At 40.6% G+C, this 23412-nt stretch overlaps 2 protein-coding genes across 2 annotated transcripts in view; both read left to right on the top strand.

Moving 5' to 3' along the window:
- LOC106917772 (dynein axonemal heavy chain 8) overlaps positions 1–14683 on the top strand; it is a 38322-nt gene extending 23639 nt beyond the window's left edge. Inside the window, exons 52-91 of the mRNA XM_014986984.2 lie at positions 249–391; positions 503–637; positions 735–857; positions 971–1184; positions 1277–1386; positions 1468–1631; positions 1715–1904; positions 1994–2116; positions 2203–2333; positions 2907–3060; positions 3211–3375; positions 3528–3754; positions 3870–3988; positions 4196–4299; positions 4964–5140; positions 5351–5518; positions 5657–5872; positions 6415–6552; positions 6864–6991; positions 7118–7286; positions 7373–7528; positions 7619–7774; positions 8313–8495; positions 8642–8747; positions 8828–9080; positions 9168–9358; positions 9441–9562; positions 9631–9746; positions 9837–10039; positions 10383–10456; positions 10880–11032; positions 11124–11279; positions 12262–12378; positions 12457–12558; positions 12650–12810; positions 12918–13074; positions 13158–13310; positions 13450–13639; positions 14032–14153; positions 14296–14683. Coding sequence (XP_014842470.2) covers positions 249–391; positions 503–637; positions 735–857; positions 971–1184; positions 1277–1386; positions 1468–1631; positions 1715–1904; positions 1994–2116; positions 2203–2333; positions 2907–3060; positions 3211–3375; positions 3528–3754; positions 3870–3988; positions 4196–4299; positions 4964–5140; positions 5351–5518; positions 5657–5872; positions 6415–6552; positions 6864–6991; positions 7118–7286; positions 7373–7528; positions 7619–7774; positions 8313–8495; positions 8642–8747; positions 8828–9080; positions 9168–9358; positions 9441–9562; positions 9631–9746; positions 9837–10039; positions 10383–10456; positions 10880–11032; positions 11124–11279; positions 12262–12378; positions 12457–12558; positions 12650–12810; positions 12918–13074; positions 13158–13310; positions 13450–13639; positions 14032–14153; positions 14296–14583 — 6257 coding nt within the window. The 3' untranslated portion in view covers positions 14584–14683. The remainder of the gene's footprint in view (positions 1–248; positions 392–502; positions 638–734; positions 858–970; positions 1185–1276; positions 1387–1467; positions 1632–1714; positions 1905–1993; positions 2117–2202; positions 2334–2906; positions 3061–3210; positions 3376–3527; positions 3755–3869; positions 3989–4195; positions 4300–4963; positions 5141–5350; positions 5519–5656; positions 5873–6414; positions 6553–6863; positions 6992–7117; positions 7287–7372; positions 7529–7618; positions 7775–8312; positions 8496–8641; positions 8748–8827; positions 9081–9167; positions 9359–9440; positions 9563–9630; positions 9747–9836; positions 10040–10382; positions 10457–10879; positions 11033–11123; positions 11280–12261; positions 12379–12456; positions 12559–12649; positions 12811–12917; positions 13075–13157; positions 13311–13449; positions 13640–14031; positions 14154–14295) is intronic.
- A 1163-nt stretch (positions 14684–15846) lies between these two features.
- On the top strand, positions 15847–22747 carry ubxn6 (UBX domain protein 6). Its single transcript, XM_014986981.2, has 11 exons — positions 15847–16114; positions 16431–16588; positions 17626–17690; positions 17787–17909; positions 18044–18141; positions 18276–18351; positions 18455–18539; positions 18869–19088; positions 19285–19415; positions 19591–19739; positions 20545–22747. Exons 1-11 carry the CDS (start codon positions 16032–16034, stop codon positions 20671–20673), a joined length of 1317 nt encoding a protein of 438 aa, XP_014842467.2. The 5' UTR covers positions 15847–16031; the 3' UTR covers positions 20674–22747.
- Positions 22748–23412: the final 665 nt, after the last annotated feature.

Here is a 23412-nt window from a genome sequence, read left to right on the forward strand (position 1 = left end):
GGGGTCACGGGTGGCTGTTTCTCCAGTGTTTCTGCCTTTTACCAGCTAGGATAGGTTTCAGGTTCCTACAGTCTTAAAGGCTTCTGTATCAACATAATCCATCGATTTTTACTTGCTCACAATAACACACTTTCCAGCAGTAGCTGGAAGCAGTAGCTCGTAACTCTATTTGGAAAATTGTAAAAGGTACTTTTTCATTTGTACAATCAAATGAGGTTTAAATGCGTGGATGACAACTTTTGTTTTAGGAGAATGGTGTCACTGGAACAAACACGTTGGGGAGTACGTCTATCCTACTGACGACGTGCCCGACTACACTTCCATTCTCGTGCCAAATGTGGACAACACAAGAACCTCATTCTTGCTAGAAACTATTGCAAAGCAACGCAAGGTAATACCTGCTGCTTTTAAAAGCCCGTTTTCCCCATTCAAATCTGTTTATATATATATATATATATATATATATATATATATACACACACACAATATTTTATACATTTAGGCTGTTCTGCTCATTGGGGAGCAAGGCACAGCAAAGACAGTGATGATCAAAGCCTATGCAAAGAAGTTTGATCCTGAGACAGACCTCTTCAAATCGCTGAATTTCTCCTCTGCCACGGAGCCCATAATGTTTCAGGTCTAATATATATTTTTTTACGTTATGGTTGAATTTTATAGGGTTTTTTTGTTGTTGTTGTTCTTTATTTTTGCACATGCTCGTTTTCTACTTGCAGCGAACAATTGAAAGTTACATTGAGAAACGAATTGGCAGCACCTACGGGCCACCGGGCGGACGACGAATGGCTGTTTTCGTTGATGACATAAACATGCCTGTTGTCAACAAATGGGGAGATCAGGTCTTGCAAATGTTTGCTTCTTTTCCAGTGTTTCCTGCTGAGTCAGTTCAGAAATACAGAATTCTTTCTTCTTCTTTTTTTTTTTTTCTTTTTTAACGCCATCATCCAACCAGATCACCAACGAAATTGTGCGCCAGATGATGGAAATGAGTGGCATGTACAACCTTGACAAACCTGGAGATTTCACGATTGTTGAGGATGTACAGATTCTGGCTGCCATGATTCACCCTGGTGGTGGAAGAAACGACATCCCAGAAAGACTGAAGAGGCAGTTTACCATCTTTAACTGCACTCTGCCATCCAACAACTCCATCGACAAGATCTTCGGTAGCTTTTTGGGAGGACTTCCATCGCATTTATTTCCTTCATTTTATTTTATTTTGGACATTTAACATTTTTGCCAATTCCTGGTTGTTTAGGCATAATTGGCTGCGGATATTTCCATGAATGCAGGCATTTCAAGCAAAGTATATCAGACATGATCAAACGTCTAGTGCCTGCTGGACGGATTCTTTGGCAGTGGACAAAGGTCAGTGCTTTGTTTGAGTTTTAATACAGGAAGCTATTTTATTAATACTGATATGACACTGTATGATGTTGTCACATTAAGATAAAAATGCTCCCCACACCATCGAAGTTCCACTACATCTTCAATCTGAGGGATTTGTCCAGAATTTGGCAAGGAATGTTAAACGTCAAAGCACCGGAGTGTTACAACATCCCCACACTGTTGGCTCTTTTTAAGAGCGAATGTACCAGGGTGATAGCTGACAGGTAGTGTGCTCACTTTCTCTGGATCCCCACTCGAAAGCCAAAAGTTAGAAAATAAAAAGCCCTGAGATATAGTTTCATTGCAGGTTTATTAACGAGAAAGACAAAGAGTGGTTTGAGGAGAAATTATGTCGTGCGATCCAAGACATTGATTCGAACCTTACCCATGGACTTCATCCCGAGCCATATTTTGTGGACTTCCTCCGCGACGCACCTGAGCCGACAGGAGAAGAAGACGAGGATGCCACTTTTGAAGCGCCTAAAATTTATGAACTGGTATGGAGCCAGTTTTTAATCACTGTTCTTGGTGGTGTTGTAAGATGAAAATCGTCACCCGTGATCTGTGTGAACTAACCATTTTTTAGGTGCCAGATTTTGAGTTCTTGTCAGACAAGCTGAAGATGTACCAGGCTCAGCACAATGAGATAATAAAAGGCCTGAGCCTCGATCTGGTTTTCTTCAAAGATGCAATGACTCACCTTGTCAAGGTCAGATTTAAAACCAGCATCAGAGATGGAAGTCTTTCAATGGCAGCTTATTGGACAATGCTAACTTGAGAGTTGCCCTTCTTTAGGTTTCACGGATTATTCGCACTGACAACGGAAATGCTCTGCTTGTGGGTGTTGGAGGATCTGGGAAACAAAGTCTTGCTCGGCTGGCTTCATTCATAGCCGGATACAGCGTCTTCCAGATCACGCTGACCAGGTGAAAACAGCAAACATTTTAAACCAGGGCCGAATGGCGCGATTTTGTTCGGCCCCCAGCTGCAAATTAAAAAAAGAATACAACTTTGAAATCAGGCTAAAATAATTACACGTCATTTTCATACAATGAAAGCTGTTAAGTACGACACAAAGATTTTGTATTTTTACAACCAAGTTTTTATAATAAGTAGAACCAGGTCTATCCAGAGTCTCTTGTTAAAAAGCCAACTTTGCTGCACCCAAATAAGCTTTTATTGAATTGATTAAACTTGGCTGAATACATAAAGTGTTTTCAAAGAAAGTGACCCAAATCCTGTTCTTATTACTGGAAATAAATTTGTTCAGTAGAGCAACAAATTTGTTACGTTCCTTTTACGTCCCGGATCTACGATAAATAATATCCATGTTGTAAAAAACAAAACAAACAAACAAAAAATAATTATCATTATTTTCTTGGCCCGTAAGTACTTTTGACTCAATTTTGGCCTATGTGACAAAAGAACGTGGACGCCTCTGTTTTAGTCCAACCAGAGGTCAGACTATTCCTGAATATTTGTCGTTTGCTTTTCGAAAGATCGTACAACATGAATAATTTCAACGATGACCTCAAAGTGTTGTACAAAGTGGCTGGAGGTGACGGCAAAGGCATCACCTTCATTTTCACCGACAACGAAATCAAAGACGAAGCCTTCCTCGAACACCTGAACAACGTGCTTTCTTCAGGAGAGGTGAGATCCCGCAATGATTGCAAGACCTTGGAATATTTTTGAAGTTTCATGTCAAGTACTTTAATTCTGTAAGAGAATTTTTTTCCATTCTAAGATGTAAGTTTTGGCTTTCAGTCCGGTTGATTTTGTGCTAAATAAACCTGCCTGCAGGTCTCCAATCTTTTCGCAAAAGACGAGATTCAAGAGATCACCCAAAACCTCGTTGGAGTCATGAAAAAGGAGTTTCCTCGCACCCCACCAACCTTCGACAACCTTTATGAGTACTTCATAGCGCGGGCGAAAAAGAATCTGCACGTTGTTCTTTGCTTCTCACCAGTAAGTTAAAATCATTAAAAGCAGCAGACGTTTTCACAATCTTTTAAATTTTATTTCATTTTTGTTGTTTCTCACACTATTTGAAAACTACAGCACTACCTAAATTGTTTTCATTTCATTCCAAATGTTTTTTTTTGTTTTTTTTTTAATAGGTGGGACAGAAGTTTCGGTCCAGGTGTCAGAAGTTTCCAGGCTTGATATCTGGCTGTACAATGGACTGGTACAGCCCTTGGCCCAGTGAGGCCCTGGTAGCTGTGTCCACCTATTTACTGTCAGAGTTCCCAATGGTTTGTTCTCCCACTGTCAAGACTGCAATGATGACCACCATGGGAACATACCACGACAGAGTCTCTAATGCTTGTGAAAGTTACTTTGAAAGGTTTTTACATTTGTCTCTTACATTCACACAAATAACATTTACTTTACGTGTTCTTGAAATATTTGTTGGATAAAGTTGCACGATCTCAAAGCTTTTTTTTTTTTTCATTTTTCAGCTTCCGCAGAAGAACTCACGTGACCCCAAAGTCTTACCTCTCTTTCATAAATGGTTATAAATCGTTGTACACCGAAAAGCACGAATTCATCAACACTCTGGCAGAGCGCATGAATGTTGGTAAGACGTTTAAGAAGCTGGGCGAGACTGCTCCTTACTACTTAACAGAAATACATGCTTTTAATAAGTTTATTATGGATGAGCTTCACCTTTTGAACTTCTAGAAGACAATTTAATGAATTCAAATTTGCATGTATAAATACTGCTAAAAGTTTTTTTTTATTTTATTTTAAATGACTCAGGAAGGATTTTTATTAATATTTACAGGTTTAGGAAAACTGAAGGAGGCCAGTGAGTCTGTGGCTCAACTATCAAAAGATCTTGAAGTGAAGGAGAAAGAGCTGGCTATAGCATCTATCAGAGCAGATGAGGTAAATGATGAACAGGCCGACCTCTTGTGCCCTGCAGGAACGGAAAAATGTACACATACTGGTTGTCTGTCATCATACAGGCTCAAGTACAGCCTCTGATTTAAGGCTTGCTGAACACACGCCATCAGCAGCAGCAGCTTTAAGTAGTATTAATCAATCTATAATACCGCCACGTTGTAACGTAATAATTTTTTACTTACTCTGCCTCACAACGTTGGAATGATAACCTGAGATTCTTCAAATATAGATGTCTTAACAGCGTTTCGAGTATCAGAACTTTAGCTGGGCCCTTACAGCAACACTTTTGTCGTTTCTTTTTGAGCTAATCGGTTATAGGTTGGTTTATGAATTTCGATTTAGCTTCAGACAAGTTTATGGTCGACTGCGAGGTGCCCACGTTCTCCAAAACAAGCCCAGATCAACCCTCCGTAAGGCAACTGTCTTAAATGTTTTAAAATACTTTTAAATCGTGAGTTTGGACATGTCTGTTATTAATATGTAGACAAATTATTGCAATTTATTTATTTATTTATTTTTGGTCTTTCATCATCGTTTATTAAGGTTGTGTCTTGTAAGAAGACTATGTAAAAAAAAACAAAAAAAAAACATCCTGAGGTTTTAATTTCATGTCACGTGACTTTTTTTTTTTTGCATTTAAAAATAGGTGTTAGCAGAGGTGACGGTTAGTGCTGAAGCGGCTACCAAAGTGAAGAATGAGGTCCAGGTTGTGAGGGATAGAGCCCAGAAACTTGTGGATGGAATTGAGAAGGAGAAAGCCGTAGCTGAGGGCAAACTGGAGGCAGCCAGGCCAGCTTTGGAAGAAGCAACAGCTGCACTGAATGTGAGATCTCTGTGACTTAAACCGGGGACTCTCTTCACAACTTACTCACTCTTGACAGATTTTTTATTTTATTTTATTTTTTAAATGAGGTGTTCACGCTAATAGTCTGGTTATTGTTGTACGACTGAAAGTCAGGCTGTGTTTTCTGTACCTGAACTTATTTGTGTGTCTACAACTTTGAGCATTGTGCTAATCTTTTGTATTTTACAGACCATCAAACCAGCTGACATAGCTACAGTGAGAAAACTGGCTAAGCCTCCTCATTTGATCATGAGGATTATGGACTGTGTCCTGATTTTATTCACCAAAAAGTTAGACCCGGTTACTGTTGATCCTGAACGGCGCTGCATAAAGCCCTCCTGGATAGAAGCAATGAAGGTAAAAGGAAAAGTCAAGTGCTCTTTTTAGACAACATAATGACATAAAACACTGGTCCACTAATAGCATTAGGAAGTTTCCTCTTGTTTATCTTTGCAAATGAGATTGTTTTTTTTTGTTTTTTTTCCTGCTCTTCAGCTCCTGAGTAGTCCTGGGTTCTTGACGTCCCTTCAGCAATTCCCCAAGGACCAAATCAACGATGAAACAGTCGAACTGCTTCAGCCATACTTTGAAATGGAGGACTACACAATGGAGAGTGCCATGAAAGCGTGCGGCAACGTGGCTGGTCTGCTCGCATGGACACGTGCCATGGCCTCGTTCTTTTCCATTAACAAGGAGGTTTTGCCGCTCAAGGTTAGTTTTTGAATATTTTCTGCTTTTACTTCTTATTTTAAGGGTATTGGGGAGAAGACGCAGGAGTTAGCTGGGATTGGCTTCCAAAAGTGATCCCTACCTTTTCAACCACAAACGGGACTTTATTGTACTCAGACCTTACGTAATGCTCCATTTCCAAGTAGTGCATAATTGTGAAGTGCAAGAAAAATTATGCAGCGTTTTCATGTTTTACAGAATTTTCCTCTCACTGGACAATTATATGCTATTATGTGAAGAATTATCACATAAAATGTGTATAAAATAAGTTTAACATCAAATGTTTAAGTAGCAAGCAACTGGACTGCTGTTCTTATATCTGAAAGTAGTTTTACCTCTCCTTCAAGCACCCTAAAATACATTAGTTTGTGGAAGCTGTGACAAAATGTTGAAATGTTCAAGGGGTGTACGATGTTTATGCAATGTTATGTATAAAAAAATAGACTTGGACTTAAAAAAAAAAATCTGGTATTCCCTACTTCCTGCTTTTTTTTCTTAAGTTGTGCTGTTGTTTTTTTGTCCAGGCCAACCTGGCCATTCAAGAGAACCGCCTGAACATCGCTAACAACGAGCTGCGCAACGCTGAGGCCACGCTGGCTGAGAAGCAAGCAGAGTTTGACAAAGTCAAGGCTAAATGTGATGCTGCCATGAAGGAGAAACAGGTATTATCGACGCTTCAAAATAAAGTTTGCATTTAATGCAGTGTAAAAAAAAAAAAAAATTAATTGAGCACTATGGGGGAATTTTTCTGCCATAATCCAAGAGCACACATTTTCAGACTGAAAGCAGGATTTAATGTCTTTTGCTCTCAAAACGTCTGCTCTCTTTCGAATAGTCACCGTGCTTTCTCAAACCTCAAAACTTGTCTTTTTGAGAACAAAGGACATGAAATCCTGCTTTCAGACTGAAGACGTGTGCTCTCGAATTATGGCCGAAAAATTCCCCCCTTAGACAATTATTGTTTTGTGCTCAGGACCTGTTGGATGACGCAGAGATGTGTAGGAATAAAATGCAGGCTGCGTCTGCCTTGATCGATGGACTTAGTGGAGAGAAAGTTCGCTGGACAGAGCAGAGCAAAGAGTTTAAAGCTCAAATCAACAGGCAGGTCACAAAGAAAAAATGGGTCTTCCCAATGTAAAGTGTATTATTGCAAGGGCAGGGGCTTACTTAAAAATACTGATTGCATTAAATTGTAAATAAATTAACTTTTTTTTTTCTTCCTCTTAGACTTATTGGGGATGTGCTCCAGCTTACTGGCTTCCTTTCATACTGCGGGCCGTTCAATCAAAGTTACCGCGACAAGTTGCTGAAGGACTGGCAGGCAGAGCTCCTGAATGACAAAATCCCCTTCTCAGAAAATCTTAACATTATCTCTGCCCTGGTGGATCCTCCGACTGTAAGGACGGCGAGCATCTGGTTTGATTTTACGTCAATACCAGTTACAGATAAACTCCACGTAAGCTTTCCTGTTCGTCTTTTAAGATAAGCGAGTGGAACCTCCAGGGACTTCCAGGAGACGACTTGTCCGTTCAGAATGGCATCGTTGTCACCAAAGCAACGAGATATCCCCTCCTTATAGATCCCCAGACACAAGGAAGGTCATGGATTAAAAAGAAAGAAGCGGAAAATGAGCTTCAAGTAAGCAGCCAAATCAAATTAAATTGTGTAGATTTTTTTTTCTCCCCCTTTTGGTCACTCTGATTAGGGAAACTCTGATCTTTTGTCCAGGTCACATCCCTCAACCACAAGTTCTTCCGTACACATTTGGAAGATTGTCTTTCTTTGGGGCGTCCGCTGCTCATTGCAGATATATTTGAAGAGCTTGACCCAGCCCTGGATAATGTGCTTGAGAGAAACTTCATTAAATCTGGGACCAGTTTTAAGGTATTCAGTTATCATGATTATGTGCATTATATCTGCATTTGGATACTTTTATTTAAAAAAAAAAAAGTATTTTACACACTTGTTAAAATTTTCTCTAATATGAGATAGAAACTGGATCTCCTCTGCCTCCTCCCTGTGGTCCAACAGCTATCTGCAGAAATGCACCGCTCGGTCAGGATGAGGTTGTTAGCGCTGCTAATCTCTCTCGTGTATGTGCTCCACATCAGAGCCTTCTTTGAACACTCGCTCGTTAGCATGGCTGCTGTCGATGATAGCAGACAGTTTTCTTGTAACACTAAGTTAAGTTGTTACCTATCAGTTCTAAAATCCACCTGGCTCTGATTGGTTGGTATGGGAGCTGTGCATTTCTGTAGATGGCAGTAGGACAACAGTAGGAGGCAGAGGAGGTCTATTTTTCAGATTCTGTCTCTTGTTATACTGTTATGACATAGTAAAAGTTTTACAAAAAAAATAAAACATTTTTATAAAAGTTAAAACATGTTTCCACTCTTGACTTCTTCGATCCATCTTGGTTTAGGTTAAAGTCGGCGACAAAGAGATAAGTATAATGGATAGTTTCCGGCTGTATATAACCACCAAACTGCCTAACCCGGCATACACCCCAGAAGTCAGTGCCAGGACGTCTATCATTGATTTCACTGTCAACATGAAAGGCCTGGAGAACCAGCTGCTAGGGCGAGTCATCCTCAAGGAGAAACAAGTGAGTGCATGCTTTTTTTATTAGCGTTTTTGTTCCATTTTAAAATGTCTTGCTGATAAAAAAAAAAAAAAAAAAAAAAAAAGTGTTATTCTTACTAGAGCATTGCTGTAACACACGCTGACCTCTGGTTGGATTTTGTTGAACAGGAACTAGAAGCAGAAAGACTGAAGCTGATGGAGGACGTAACCGCCAATAAGAGAAGGATGCAGGAACTGGAAGACAACCTGCTGTACAAACTCAGCTCCACTAAAGGTAGTACAGCTGTCGGTGTACGCGTCTCGTAAGAGTTTTGACTCATTCCCGATGGATTGTTTGCGCTTTTGTGACTAAAGGTTCGCTGGTTGATGATGAGTCCATGATCGGCATCCTGCGAACAACCAAGCAAACTGCTGCCAAAGTTAGTGAAAAGCTAAGTGTGGCGGCAGAAGCTGAGGCAAAAATCAATTTGGCTCAGGCGGAATATCGTCCCGTTGCCTCCCGCGGCAGCATTCTTTACTTCCTCATCACAGAGATGAGCATGGTCAATGTCATGTACCAGACCTCCCTGGGTCAGTTCCTCAAAGTATTCGACATATCCCTTGAAAGGTAAGCGTTCGCCAAGACTGGTCTTTGCATAGCAAACCTTATTTATTTAGCACATGCTTTCAGTATTTATTGACTGTGCCTTTGCAGGTCTGAAAAGTCCTCCAAAACCCAGACTCGAATTGCAAACATCATTGAATATTTGACTTTTGAGGTGTTCAAATACACAATCAGAGGCCTTTATGAAAACCACAAGTTTGTCTTCACGCTCTTGTTGACTCTGAAGATTGACTTGCAGAATAACAAAATCGAACACAACAAGTTTCAGATACTGATTAAAGGTATGAGAACAGTCATTAGCTGGTCTATCTGTTATGATATGCTGTTATATAACCGTAATAATATCTCTGGAAACACATAAAGGTGGTGCAGCTCTAGACTTAAAGACCTGCCCTCCGAAGCCATTTAAATGGATACTGGATATGGTGTGGCTGAACCTGGTGGAACTCAGCAAACTGTCACAGTTTGCTAATATCATAAACCAGGCAAGGCCCTACACCTGAATCTCTTGTAGCTTGTACTGTATCGGTGCTGACAGTGGTGTGTTTTGTAGGTGTCCCAAAGTGAGAAAAGCTGGAAACATTGGCTAAATCTCGATGCTCCAGAAGAAGGCGTCATACCTGATGGATACAACTATGTTGACGTCTTCCACAAACTTTTGCTAATAAGGTGGGATTTTTTTTTTTTGAGGCTAGCCTCTTTTGTATGCATTCAGACATGAAATGCAACACAGCACAGTTATCCCTTTTCATACTGCAGATCTTGGTGCCCTGATCGAACCTTGTCTCAAGCCATGAAGTATGTGGAAGACTCAATGGGTGCCAGATTTGCCGAACCTGTGATCTTGAATCTTCACGGCACATGGGAGGAAAGTGATGCTCGCACACCGCTAATTTGCTTCCTCTCTATGGGCTCCGATCCCACTGATCAGATTGAAGCCCTTGCCAAAAGACTCGAACTTGGTGAGTCCTCCTCTCCTGCTAGGTGTGGATATTTGTAGCTTCCTGTATTATCCCTAAAACAGCATGTCATAACATTATTTTGACCACATTGACACTTCAAGTAGATTCCTTTTCAGGGCTGAACTGATTAATCGGCTTAATTATGATAATAACATTGACTAACTTTGTAATTTTTCTGTTTTTGTTATGCAAAGCACCTCAAACAGCCTTCCTGATTAAATGTGCTATGCAAATAAACTTGATTAACTGATTGATTGAAGCTTGATGGGTGGGTGATAAAACTAGAAAATTGCAATGCAAAAAGTCTGATGAGTTTTGCCCACGTACATATTGTGTTTTATAGACTGCAGAGCAATATCAATGGGACAAGGACAAGAGGTTCATGCAAGGAAGCTTATCAAGACGTCAATGACGGAGGTATGTATGCTCTGTGTTGGATATTGCCTTCAACTGCAGGTTAGCTAACTGCTCAGAGAATTTTGGAAATGCATCTTAAGATTTACAGATCTTTTGGGAATATATTTACCAAGATAAGATAGACACGTAATAAGAATACATACAGTCAGGCTCAAAAAGATTCATACCACTGGAAAATTTAAGAACTACTTCAGCAATCCTCGTATCTCCCTGCTGTTTCCTTTAGACTTTTTATTCCGACCCTGGTAACCGGTTATCCTTGTAAGTTTGACTTGTCATAATCTTTTCATGAAGAACTTCAAATTCATTTTCCACGTCCGTGTCTCTGCATTTGGGTCCAACTTCAAACTTACGACACGTCGTGAGAGTTTTCAAGCTATTTAAGCCAGATTTATTGAACATTTAACTCGATCTGTTGTACAGGGAGGCTGGGTCCTTCTGCAGAATTGTCACCTGGGGTTGGAGTTCATGGACGAGCTGCTTGAAACGGTCACAGTCACTGAGACCGTGCATGAGACTTTCAGAGTGTGGATCACCACAGAACCACACAATAAGTTCTCTATTACACTCCTGCAGGTAACGCAGAGTAAGCTCTGCATTCTGACCTACTGGTAACTTAAACAACGACTAAAGCACACACATATCCTTCTCCTATTTGTCCCCTCAGTCTTCTATCAAGTTCACCAACGATCCGCCACAGGGAATACGTGCTGGCTTGAAACGAACATTTGCAGGAATTTCACAGCACCAGCTGGAAGCGAGCAACCTGCCCATGTGGAAGCCGCTGCTGTACGGTGTGGCCTTTCTTCACACTGCTGTGCAGGTGATTGTCTTCAAATGACATTATTATTATTATTATTATTATTATTATTATTATTATTATTATTATTATTATTATTATTATTATTATTATTATCATTAAGATGAGCATAATATACGACAGAGTATTAGGGCCAGGCTAAGAAAATGAAAAATGCAAAATTACAAGAATAAAGTCAAAATGAGACAAGAAAGAAACCGTAATACTATGACTTTATTCTCGTAACATTGTGACTTGTACTCGAAATATTATGACTTTATTCTCATGTTATTTTCACTTTATCCTTGTAATAATATGACTGTTCTTATAAAAACACATTTTCAAGTTAGTATGCCCCTAATACTCTTGAAAAAATAACAAAAAAAAAACTGCTTTGACAAAATGAGTAACTTGTAAATAACCAGAACTTTTTTTCTTTGACATACAGTCTACTGAAAATGTTGAAAATATCTTTACTGGGCAAGCTGGGTTGAAAAAAAATTATACTTTAGATCAGTGGCTCTAAAGTATCAGTTCCCCCTAACTGCCAGCTAGCTAGGTTTTTCGCTAGATCCTCAAGCACTCCCGGTCGGCACGTTTCAGATGCAGCTCTGTTCCATCACACTTGATTCAAATGACTGCATGACGTCCTCTGCACCCATCAAATGCTGCAGAAGCCTGATAATCCTCCTTTCATTTAAATCGGGAGTTTTTAAGCAAGGAGACACTGAAAACATGCCGGGCCGATGCTTGATGAGCCGGTTTTAAATGTTTTTTTTTTTGTTTTGTTAGTTGAGCTTTAAAGTTGTAACTAGATAATGTGATGATGTATCCCTAGATATTAGTAGAATGTAGAGCTTGGATTCTTGGATTCTTAAAAAAAAAAAAAAAACATTTAACATCTAATTTTTTTTTTAAAAATGTATGCAGTTTCTGATTTTCTTTGACGTTCTAGTCAGTGAGGGCAATTTAAAGTTGTTGTGGGTCGGGGGGGGGTTTGTCACAGGAACGACGCAAATTTGGACCTTTGGGCTGGAACATACCTTACGAGTTCAACTCGGCCGACTTCTCTGCAAGTGTGGAGTTTGTTGAGAGACACTTGGATGATTGTGGGCCCAAGCAGGTAAGGTGTTTCAGAAACGGTCCAAACGTCTGAAGGTCTCTGCCGAATTCTTTAGTTTGTCCTTTTTTCCCTCCGCAGGATGTCTCATGGGTAACCGTGCGATACATGCTAGCTGAAGTACAATACGGAGGAAGGGTCACAGACGACTACGATAAACGCCTGCTGAAGTGTTTTGCTCGTGTACTACTCCCAGTCTTGTCTTAATTAGTTCCTACATGTCCACTACAGTAACATTTACGAAAAACGTGAGACTATATGCTTTTAACTACAGGTGTGGTTCAGTAAGAAGATGCTAGACCCATCATTCGTCTTCTACACGGGCTACAGAATTCCTGTTTGTGAGACAGTTGAGGAGTACATGACTTACATCCAGAGCTTACCTCCTCTTGACGCACCCGAAGCGTTGGGCCTGCATTCTAATGCCGATATCACGTAAGATGCTGAATTCGTGTGAAGCGCCGTCGCCGTTAAGAGCAAGAAACCCTGACGTCTGGACGTGGCTAGCGTCACATTTCTGCTGCATTTTAAACATTCCATAGATATCAGGCAAACACGTCCGCTGAAGTGTTGGACACGATCACCAACATTCAGCCGAAGGAAAGCGGAGGAGGCTCAGGTGCAACTCGCGAGTCCATCGTTTACCACATGGCAGAAGACATGTTGGAGAAATTGCCTGACGACTATGTGCCACATGAGGTCAGGTTTAATCTTTAAGTTTTTGTTATTGCACTAGTTCTTTAATCCACAAAATCTGACATTTGTTACTTTCTTGAATGAAGGTCAAAGCCAGGTTGCAGAAGATGGGCGCTCTAAACCCGATGATCATCTTTCTGCGTCAGGAAGTGGATCGAATGCAGAAAATAATCACCGTGGTGCGCACTAGTCTGAGTGACCTGAAGTTGGCTATAGACGGCACTATAATCATGAGCGATGTAAGACTTCTGTTTGGAAATGTTTTTCGTTCGTTTCCAGCACAAATTCTTTGAAAGGACAACTGCAGATACTTTACATTTCACCTCACTTCCAAAGCATGGGGATGAGTTTCCCGCTGAGCTACGCTTTCTTTCCTAGAACCTCCGTGACGCCTTGGACAACATCTTCGATGCCCGCGTTCCCAGCCTGTGGAAGAACATGTCCTGGGAGTCTTCCACTTTGGGCTTTTGGTTCACTGAACTTCTTGAGAGGAACAAGCAGTTCGACAGCTGGGTGTCTGAAGGCAGGCCAAAAACCTTCTGGATGACTGGGTTCTTTAATCCACAGGGTGAGTTTAATTATGCTGACGCAGATTTACACTGACGTTCTGACTAAATGGCTTAGAAAACACTCTACAGTTATTGTCCACAAGGTGGAAAGAAGAAGAAAGATTTCTCTTGCCAGGATATTTCAGGAAATAACTCGAGTGCAGAACTCCTGAAAACTCTTCATAGCTCACTGCAGCATATGTCCATTTCGTACCCACATATTCGCTTCAAATTTCTGGCTATACTTACCGTCAAACACCACACAAGATACTCCATCATTCTGTTCTTTCGGGCTTGGAAGTCCATGCAGCTCGTTTCCCCCGCATCCCCCACTTTTTTCTTTCGGTGTTAAAAAACTATTATGTGATTGGTTAATTGACTGACTGATGCCGACACCCTGTAATGTCTACAGGTTTTCTCACAGCCATGAGGCAAGAAGTAACCAGGGCTAACAAAGGCTGGGCTTTGGACACCGTCACACTTAACAACAAGGTTTTGAAAAAGGCAAGGGATGAAATCACTGCCCCACCGTCGGTGAGTTTCCTGCCACTTTTTTGTCGGGCAGTCATAGCTGTGAGGAGCAACGACAGCAGGTGTATCTGCAAGGGGGAAAAAAAAACAAAAAGAAAGAACTAAGCCAAAAACTTGTTTGTTATCAACTTCATTTCCTTAACAGGAGGGAGTTTACGTCCACGGTTTGTACCTGGAAGGTGCCGGCTGGAACAGAAAGAACATCCATCTTAGTGAGCCCTCGCCCAAGGTGTTGTTCACACCCATGCCCGTGATCCACATGTTTGCCATCAGATCCACTGCGCCCCTTGACCCTAAGCTTTACAGCTGTCCGATCTACAAGAAATCGAGGCGAACAGACCAGAACTACATCACAGCAGTGGCGTTGCCGACCATCCTGTCACCAGATCACTGGATCATGCGCGGGGTCGCTCTGCTCTGCGACATTACATAGACATAGGCTGTGTCGTCTTAATGCCTTCAAGGTGTTCTGGTACCTTTTTTTTTCCGTTGTTGTTGTTCTAAATCGGTAAATAAACATTTGTCTGAAAGCATATTTTACTTTTTGAAAGATTTCATTCATTTAGATTAGGTGGTGCAGTTGTTAAAAAATTACAAGTGAATAAGGTGATGTGGGTGTTTTAGAAACTGCTGCTCTACTTGGAGTTTCACACACAGACGTCTCTCTGGTTCTGTTTCTATGTTTATTCCACCTTCCTGGGGTAGATCTTCAGGCCAAGACCGGCCTGGAAAAGATCCGAGCAGTATCCTAGAAAGCAGTTCTGGAATACTGTCTCCTCTATTTGCAAAATTCTACAGATAATTCATCCTCAGCACCAATAACATGCTTTTGAGAAGCGTGACTACAGAGTATATAAAAGAGAATCAGCCAGAAGACGAGCAGCTTGGCCAGACGAATTGCTCCCAGGCTCCCAACAGTGTTATAACTTTATTCATGAAGTGTCGGTAAACGTGATGTTGTTTTTTCTTTAAATTTGATCAAATGTGTATTACGTTACACAAGAGCTGTTGTCAGTCAGACATTAAAGTGGAATAAAAAAAAGAAAAGGTCACACTTGTGAACCACAGTCTAATATCTAATGTTTCAAAAGTTTTAATGTCCTTTAGCTCATACTACGACCACAAAAGTCCACATATTTAATGGCAAATTCTGTAATTGACCACAACAAAGTAATGTAGTGCATTATTGTGAAGTAGAAGTATATATAGAAGTTCAATTTTGTGCCCCTTTTGTGATGTCTAATAGAATAATTTGATTATTTTCATTTTGGGGTGTCAGAGTGCAGAGAGCGAGTTTAGTTTTTCACCATTGCTTCTCAGATTTTTACATGTAAAGAATTTAGAGGAATCCTTTTTCTTCTCCTTCACAATATAAAGTACTGCATGTTGGTCTGTCACATGTAGTTTTCAGTAAAATGTCTTGAAGTTTGTCGTTTTACCAAAACAAATTGTGAAATAGGAGTTTGAAAGCATATTCCAATGAACAGACAGAGCAACGTCACTCTGTTTCAAATACAAAACAAGATATCTGATAACAAGAATGAGGAAGAGGAACCGGGGAAGAAAGGTTTGAAAGTTCCATCTGAAACAAATATCGAAAAGAAGCTATAAAATTTTTAGTTTGTTTGTTTTATTTGACCTTCAAAAATAGCTTTTATTTAGCTTAATGTACTTCCACGGTACCGCCAGTTGATTTCGTGGTTTTCTCTTTAAGAGTTAGGTCAATCCCCACCACAAGGGGGCGACGTATTTATTTCTTGAGGCGGAAGCAGTTTTTTTATGGGTTTTGTTTTGGTTTTCCATCTCCTAGCTAAAGTGTAGCTTGCTGCTCTGTAGGGCTGTTATTTTATTTCTGATGTTTTTTTCTTTAATTGACAGAAGATGAAGAAGTTCTTTGACGACATTAAAAAGGACATGAAATTTAAATCTGCAGGACCCGGGAAGAAGTTAACAGAAGATGCAAGGCAAATATAACGATTTATTGCTTTCTGCGGCGCTAACTATTGATAAAAAAATAAAAAAAAAATCATATGTTTGCTTTCATGTGCAGCTTTTTTATTATCTGTGAGTAGATAAATAATGTAATGCAAAGACGGTGGGAAACGCCCAGCTAACTTTGACCAGCAGATAATCCATCAACAAGCTTAGATCGCTAAATAAAGAAGCCACCTGATAACTAAATACGAAACAGTCCTATCTGTGTTGTAATTAACTTAGTTACGTGTTATAACTCATGGAGGTCTGACCTGAACTCATGACATGTTGGTGATCGCTTCACAGCAGCAAGCCTGCGGTTGCGCCGAGCGGCTCCAGCACCAAGCAGAGTCGGCATGCGCCCAGCGAAGGAGCGCAGATGGCAGGGGCCGCGGCCCTGGCCCGGATCGAGCAGAAGCCCCGGCCCAAGGTGCACACCTCCCAGGACGCCATCAGGAACCAGGGTGAGAAACGCACAGACCTGAACCCAGACTCACCTGAACCCAGCTCCCGAGTACCGCTTTGGTTAATACAGTAGAGCTGCAACTAATTATTATTTTAGAAAATAGATGATTGTATTTATTATTCTGATGATTAACCAAATACAAAAATTGTCGCATTGATGGGATTTTTTTTAATGTTGCCACTTAAACCTTTTTTTTTATACAGCAATAGAGATACATTTAAACAAATAATGCAATTCCTTTTTAGAACAAAACTAAAGTTAATTGCCTAAATTCAATTCCAGCAATCCTGCCAGCTGCTCAACTGCATCCTCTGTTTATAATTAAAAGATTTGATAGGAATAAAATTCATATGTGGTTATTCTTAAATGTCTGGAAATTAGCGAGGAAAAAGACTTTGTATCATACTATCCCTCCAGCCTTTCATCTATTCTTCCAGCCATCTAATGGTCCATCTGTGTCTCTCCACCTCTCTGTTCTTTCATCTGCCAATCTGTTCATCCGTCCTACTGTCACACCATGAATTTATTCTGGATTCTTCCCACTATACTTCTCTCCATTTATATGTTCTTTTACATCTGTCCATTTTTATTTCCATCCATCCATCCATCCATCCATCCATCCATCCATCCATCCATCCATCCATCCATCCATTCATCCAACCCACTTTCTAGTTTATTTTTTATTTTATTTTGCAACATCCATATTTAAAAAGTAGTTGTTGTTTTTTTGTTTTTTGTTTAATTTATCCCTTAGCAACGATCATGAAATTTACTGAGAACTCTGTAGATTTTGACATGAAAATGTGGAGATAATCCATGACGCACAAAACCTGTTGTAAAAACCTGCAGAAGATGCAAATATAAACATATTATGAGAAGAGCTGCTGTTAGAGTCTGAATTATGATGAGAACTTGCAGCACACACATCTCACAGAGTTGACTGAACTGTGCACAGCTACTGTACACTAAAGCAAACACTGAAATGCTTAGGTTTTGTTTAGTCTTGCAATAATACCAGTTTTCTTTGCTTCACAGTTAAAAGAGAGCTGGAGGCGGAGGCGGCGGCTCTGGCTGAGAAGGACAATGCAGTGACGGCTGAGGTACGTCCAGGCTTGTAGCGCGTTCTTCTTGGTTTTAACACTTGATTTAATGAGCAAAAAAGTAGCTGCAGTTATTGACAGTCATTTCTGTTCCAGGGATCCAAAGTGAAAGACCCGGCCTGCCTCTCTGTGTCCGGCGTTTACTTCACCTGCCCTCTGACCGGAGCCACGTTAACCAAGAGTCAGAGGGAGGTGCACATTAAAGAGGCCATTCTGATGGTACGTATCCTCGACTCTTTGAAAGCACAAATATGCCTGAAGTTCTTCCAAGCATAATAAGGTGATTCAGAACGAGATTAGATGTAATCCTGCTGGTGTTGTTGGCGAAACACGCTGTGTGTTTTTACCCTCAGCGCTTCGAGGAGGACGACATCGAGGCCTCTGTCATGATGGTCCACACATTTAACAAAGACAGAGAGAAAGTGAAGGCAGCTGTGGACATCATCAGCAAGTAAATCTTTAATATATTATATTTCATATCCATTTTTATCCATTTTTTTCTGCTACTTCCTCACAAATCAGCCTCTCTTTTACCTTATATATGTTTTTAAAAGCTTATTTGAGCTGACTTTTTTTTTTTTACAGGTATGTTGACAATATATGTAAGAATCCATCAGAGGAGAAATACAGAAAGATAAAAGTTAGCAACAAGGTGTTCCAGGTGAGCTCAAAGCCAACGTTCAGAGCTAGGAAAATGTGAAAAAAAAACAAACAATTTAAATAATTTTTAAACATTTTAAAAATTACTTCTCAATGTGTTACAGGAAAAAGTGCGTCCTGTGGAGGGCAGTCGGGAGTTTCTGCAGGCTTTGGGCTTTATAAGTGTTATGCTTCCTGTGGAGGGCCAAGGTGAATTTCTCCTGCTGTTTTCATCCCAGTCCGTTAAAAAAATCTTCATGGCTTTTAACTTTTCACAGTCTGTCAGGTTTCAACCACAGACATGTATTTTATGTGTTAGACTAACACAAAATGGTCAGTTTGAGTGAAGGCGGAATGAAAAACTGATGTAGAGTTTTCCAAAAAAACAAAAAAAAAGAAAGTGTTTTCACATTCACCCTTCTTATACTCTGATTCCCTAAAATAAAACCAAAAGCCTTTTAAAAATTCAACTTGTAGAACAGCAACGCTTATTCGGTGTCTACATTTTGTAACCCGTGTTTACGTTTGACGGGGATCAGAGGAGGAAGAGGAGTTCCTGGTGTTGCCGGAGCAGAGCGACGACGCCCTGGAGCTGATGAAGGAGCGGAGGGACCGCCTCCAGAGGGGAGAGCCGGTCAGAGCCCAGCTGGACCGGCAGCCTCAGGCTTTCCGACCGTCTCCCAACGCGCAGCGCTTCGAGCTGCCGCCCGAGTTCTACAACCTGTCGGCGGAGGAGCTGAAGAAGGAGCAGCAGCAGAGGTGACGTCACTGCAAAAAAAAAACAAAAAAAAAACACAAAACCTTTCCATGTATTTTTTGGGTCTCGTTTCTGGTGCAAATACAACAAAACTGACGTACAAGTAACTTTTCAGCAAGAAATAGGAGCTTGTTTTAAGTCAAGAGTTCCTTAGCATTTGTGTAAAAGGTGCTAGGTTCCACTGCTTGTTTTTCCCAGAACTGAACTGGTGGAGAAGAACGCCATGCTTCGCACAAAAGCCATGAGGGAGAAGGAGGAGCAGAGGGAGAGGAGGAAATACAACTACACCCTGCTCAGAGTCAGACTGCCTGATGGGAACCTGCTGCAAGGTCAGCAGCAGCCAGGCCTCAGTGAACAGCTTAGTGTTAGTGGCTGCACTGACAGACATAAAGAGTTACAGCATTTAATTTCCCTTTAGGATAAATAAAGTTGTTTTTTTTTGTTGTTGTTTTTTTAATTCGAGCTGAACTGAATTGTGCGGTGTGTGTGTGACGTCTTTTCCAGCCACGTTTTACGCCTGGGACCGTCTGCCGGCGCTCTTTGAATTCGTCCGGGAGTCTCTGGTGGACGGCTGGCAGCCGTTTGAGCTCATCGCCCCCGGAGGGCAAAAGCTGCAGGAGTCTGAGGAGGTCACCCTGGTCGAATGTAACTTGGTGAGTTGGAGGTTCGCGTCAGAAACAAGCGATGCTAAGCACACTTAAAGCTGCAGTGTGTACCTTTTTAAGTAAATGTTTTTTTCATGTATTTGCTAAAACTGTACGCATTTCCATTGACCATATAATTGTGCTAATTTGAATTATGAAAATAAATTAATTGATTAATTGAAATGTGTCAGTCTGATTTTCCCTCAGCTCATTTTAACAAAGAGAAACAAAAGCTAAATGCGCTCTGTGCTACTTGACTGGATTTATATCAGTCTGGTTTATTTGACCAGCGAGTTAAAAATTAGTTAAGTTTGAACTTCAAACCAGCTTTATCAGACGGGACCTCTGTAGTTCTAGTAGTAATACCTCACCAGCACAACGTGGTGCAAAGTTGTGCTTAGAAAAGGTGTGACCTTTCTAAATTTGAACATTGTAAGAAACTGCAAGTTTCGTTTGGGTAAATTTGAAGGCTATTGTTTGTGCTGGATTTTATTTAGGGGTATCAAAGTACCGAGAACAAATAGAAAAAACTATTAGCAGGTTTTAGTTGGGGAAAAAAGGAAATTAAAACCATGTATCCTGCACAATTATGCTGTGTTAGCTATTAACATAAAATCCCAATAAAATCAATTTAAGTCTGTGGTTGTAACATCACAAATATGAGGAAGTTGAAGGAGTATGAACTAATTTTTGTAAGTTTTGTAACTAATTCATCGTCTTGTTTGCTCTTGTTATTAAATAAGGCAACTTAAAGAGGAAAAAAAAGACAAGTAGGAGAGGTGTCTTATAAACGTCATTGTTATTTTTCTTCCAGGTTCCCGCTGCACTGCTCACGTTTGCCTGGGACGCAGCCGTGCAGGCGGACATTGCCGCTGCAGGCGGGAAGATCTCCGCCGCCCTCCTCAAACCGGAGCTGCTGGAGAGAATTCAGACGCTGAGCTGAGCGGAGCGGAGCAGAGAGAGGGCGCCCTCTGACCCCTACTACCTCCTCCCTCTTCCTCTCTTGCTGCCAAGGTGAAGTTGCCCCTTGAAGTAGTGCTGTATTTATTTTTTACAAATTCTACTTAAAGTTAAAGATAGTAGCACGGGGGCAACTTCACCCTAAGGGATTTGTTTTAAACCTACACCTCCCTCTCTCTCTCTCTCTCTCCATGCGGAGACGCAGTCGCCCTCCAACTTGTCTCAGCAGCCATTTGTATTAAAGGAGAGACACTACTAACATGTAACGGACATGTTTGGCTATATGTCTCCCCCCCTCGGTGTCTCGGCTCATTGTAGAAGTTGCATCGTTCGGTTCGGTGGTTTAATGGAAGTCTTGAACAGACCGCTTTCTTTCGTCAATGTTCAACGTGAACTCCGTGTCGGCGGTGTGAACTCGTCACGTGACTCCGTAACTGTAAACGCGCGCGTGAGCTCCTGCTGCCTGTTTGTCGTGCGCTCCGCCGTAGCGTGCCGCTCTTTCCCGTGTTGTACAGCAGATTCTGCAGCCTCAGTGGGAGCACGAGACCATTGATGAATCAGAAGTCAAATATTGTTTTTATATACAACGACCGGACGAACGCGGAGAGTTTAATAGCAGTACTTAACGCCACGATGCTAGCTTGTGCATTTTAATAAACTAGAGAAACCTTCAAAAGGTTTGATTAAGTTCGGTTAATTAAAGCTTGCAGCTATGAAAACCGCAAATTCAGTTTCTATCAGCATTGAAACTTTCAAAGTGTATTTTGATAGAAATGTCTGATTACTAAAAAGTAGATCCATGGATCAGACAGGAAATGCACTCAGTATTTGGTTGGTTCAGTCAGATTGTGGTTCTGCTGAGGAAGACTGGGTTGCTTTAAAGCCACACTACAAATCTCAATTCCTAAATAAATTGCAAAATGTAATTTTGCAATTTATTTGGGACACAGACCAATTGCTTTGGTCTGTGTCATGTCTTGAATCTCCTCAAACAAATTATTTCTGTATTTTAAAAAAAATTGAGATTTTTCTCAGAAACTGAATTTTTGGGTTTTCATGAGCTGCGAGACATAATTATCAAAATTACAAATAAATGCCTGAAATAATCAGCTGACATGTGTTGGACCTGCAGAGTAAGAGTCTGACTTCCGGAATTTTAAAATGATTTAAGAATAATCTTAAGCTTAATCGATTGAGACACACCTGTAATTTAGTTGCTTAAAGCACTTTGAAGGATCATTTAAGACCTGTAGAAAATCAAAAGATGGGTTTATTTTGTAATAATAATCTGTTCGTTATGGCCCCTAAGGGGATAAACTGCAATAATCCACAAACTATTATGGATTATCAGTAAAGCTTATGTTGTCTCCATTATTAATTTAGCTTTTTTTTCCTGAAATGTGTTTTGTTGAACATTGTGATTCTACCTTGAAGTCTTGTGTTTGTTGAGGGTTTACATTAAATGTATGGGAGCAATCACCAAGTAGAGCTGCAACAGTGTTTTTTTTTTTGTTTTGTTTTTTTACTGCCTCACCTCACTCCGGTGTCTCTTTTTATTTTCCGTTAAGTTTGAGTTCAATAAGGAATAAAAAAAACATCTTCACTCTGAGATTCTTCTCTCTACAATACAAAATATTAAAATCACATCTCCACGTTTCAATCTCCCACCTCATAACTTGCAGGTTGGATTGTTTTGCTAATTGGTTGGTGTAGATAACTTTCTACCTCTCATCATTCAGACTGATAAACCATTGTGAATAATTTTAACATCTTTATTTTATGTTATATCCGATGCAGCTGCCAGTCAAAAGAGGAAGATTTTCTGTCCAAATCCTGATGTTTGTGAAGGAAACTCACCGCTTGTTTCTCCACTCTTCCAGTTTTAGCTCGACAACCTGCCACCAACACACGGGTTTCAATATTTGATCAGCATTGTAACCACCTTTAATAAATTATTGAGCAGCTGTGATTTGAATGTCATGCCTTGAGTTGTGCTGTTGCCTGTTCTGAAGAGACCCCCTACTGCGTATTTTTCTTTAATAAAAATCATAAGTCTGTGTGTGTCGTTTCTTTAGAAGAGCCTTCGAGTCAGTGGCTTGTTTTTGTATTATTGCAAGAATGGGGGGAAAAAATAAGGCAAGCATTATTAAGTAATTAAACCAGGTAATTATCTAATCCCACTGGCATTTTTCCAGCTAACGTTCCGGGCGAGAGGCGGGGTACACCCTGGACAGGTTGCCAGTCTGTCGCAGGGATGGATGGATGGACTGGCATTTTTTTTTTTTTTTACATATTTGCTAAAACTCACGTTACTGCATAAGGAAACAGAAATACACCGCCTGGTCAGAAACAACCAATCAAAGCCAGGCGGAATGACTTGGCGATGCTAAATGTGCTAACGGCAGAGAAACAACTCTCCATTACAGGGAAAAAAAAAACATTTACCCTCCGTCATTGGTGGGCATGCTAACTAGCATTAGCATTCCTGGCAGATTCTGTTGTGGGGAAATTAGCTGTAGACCTGTGGTCTCAAACTCCAGTCCTACAACTTTTGCATGTCTGCTTCAGCACACCTGGCTCCAATATTAGCACATTAGCTTGACAATGTGCTAGTGAGCTTGTTTAGCCTATTAATTCAAGTGTGTTGGCCAACAAACACATCCAATAATGCAGTTTGAGACCATTAAGTGCAGAGTAGAAAGGGGCAAGAGGAAGGGTGTGA

The sequence above is a fragment of the Poecilia mexicana genome, unplaced genomic scaffold, assembly GCF_051168715.1.
Source record: "Poecilia mexicana isolate PSO_F unplaced genomic scaffold, ASM5116871v1 scaffold_4, whole genome shotgun sequence".
Taxonomy (NCBI): Eukaryota; Metazoa; Chordata; class Actinopteri; order Cyprinodontiformes; family Poeciliidae; genus Poecilia; species Poecilia mexicana.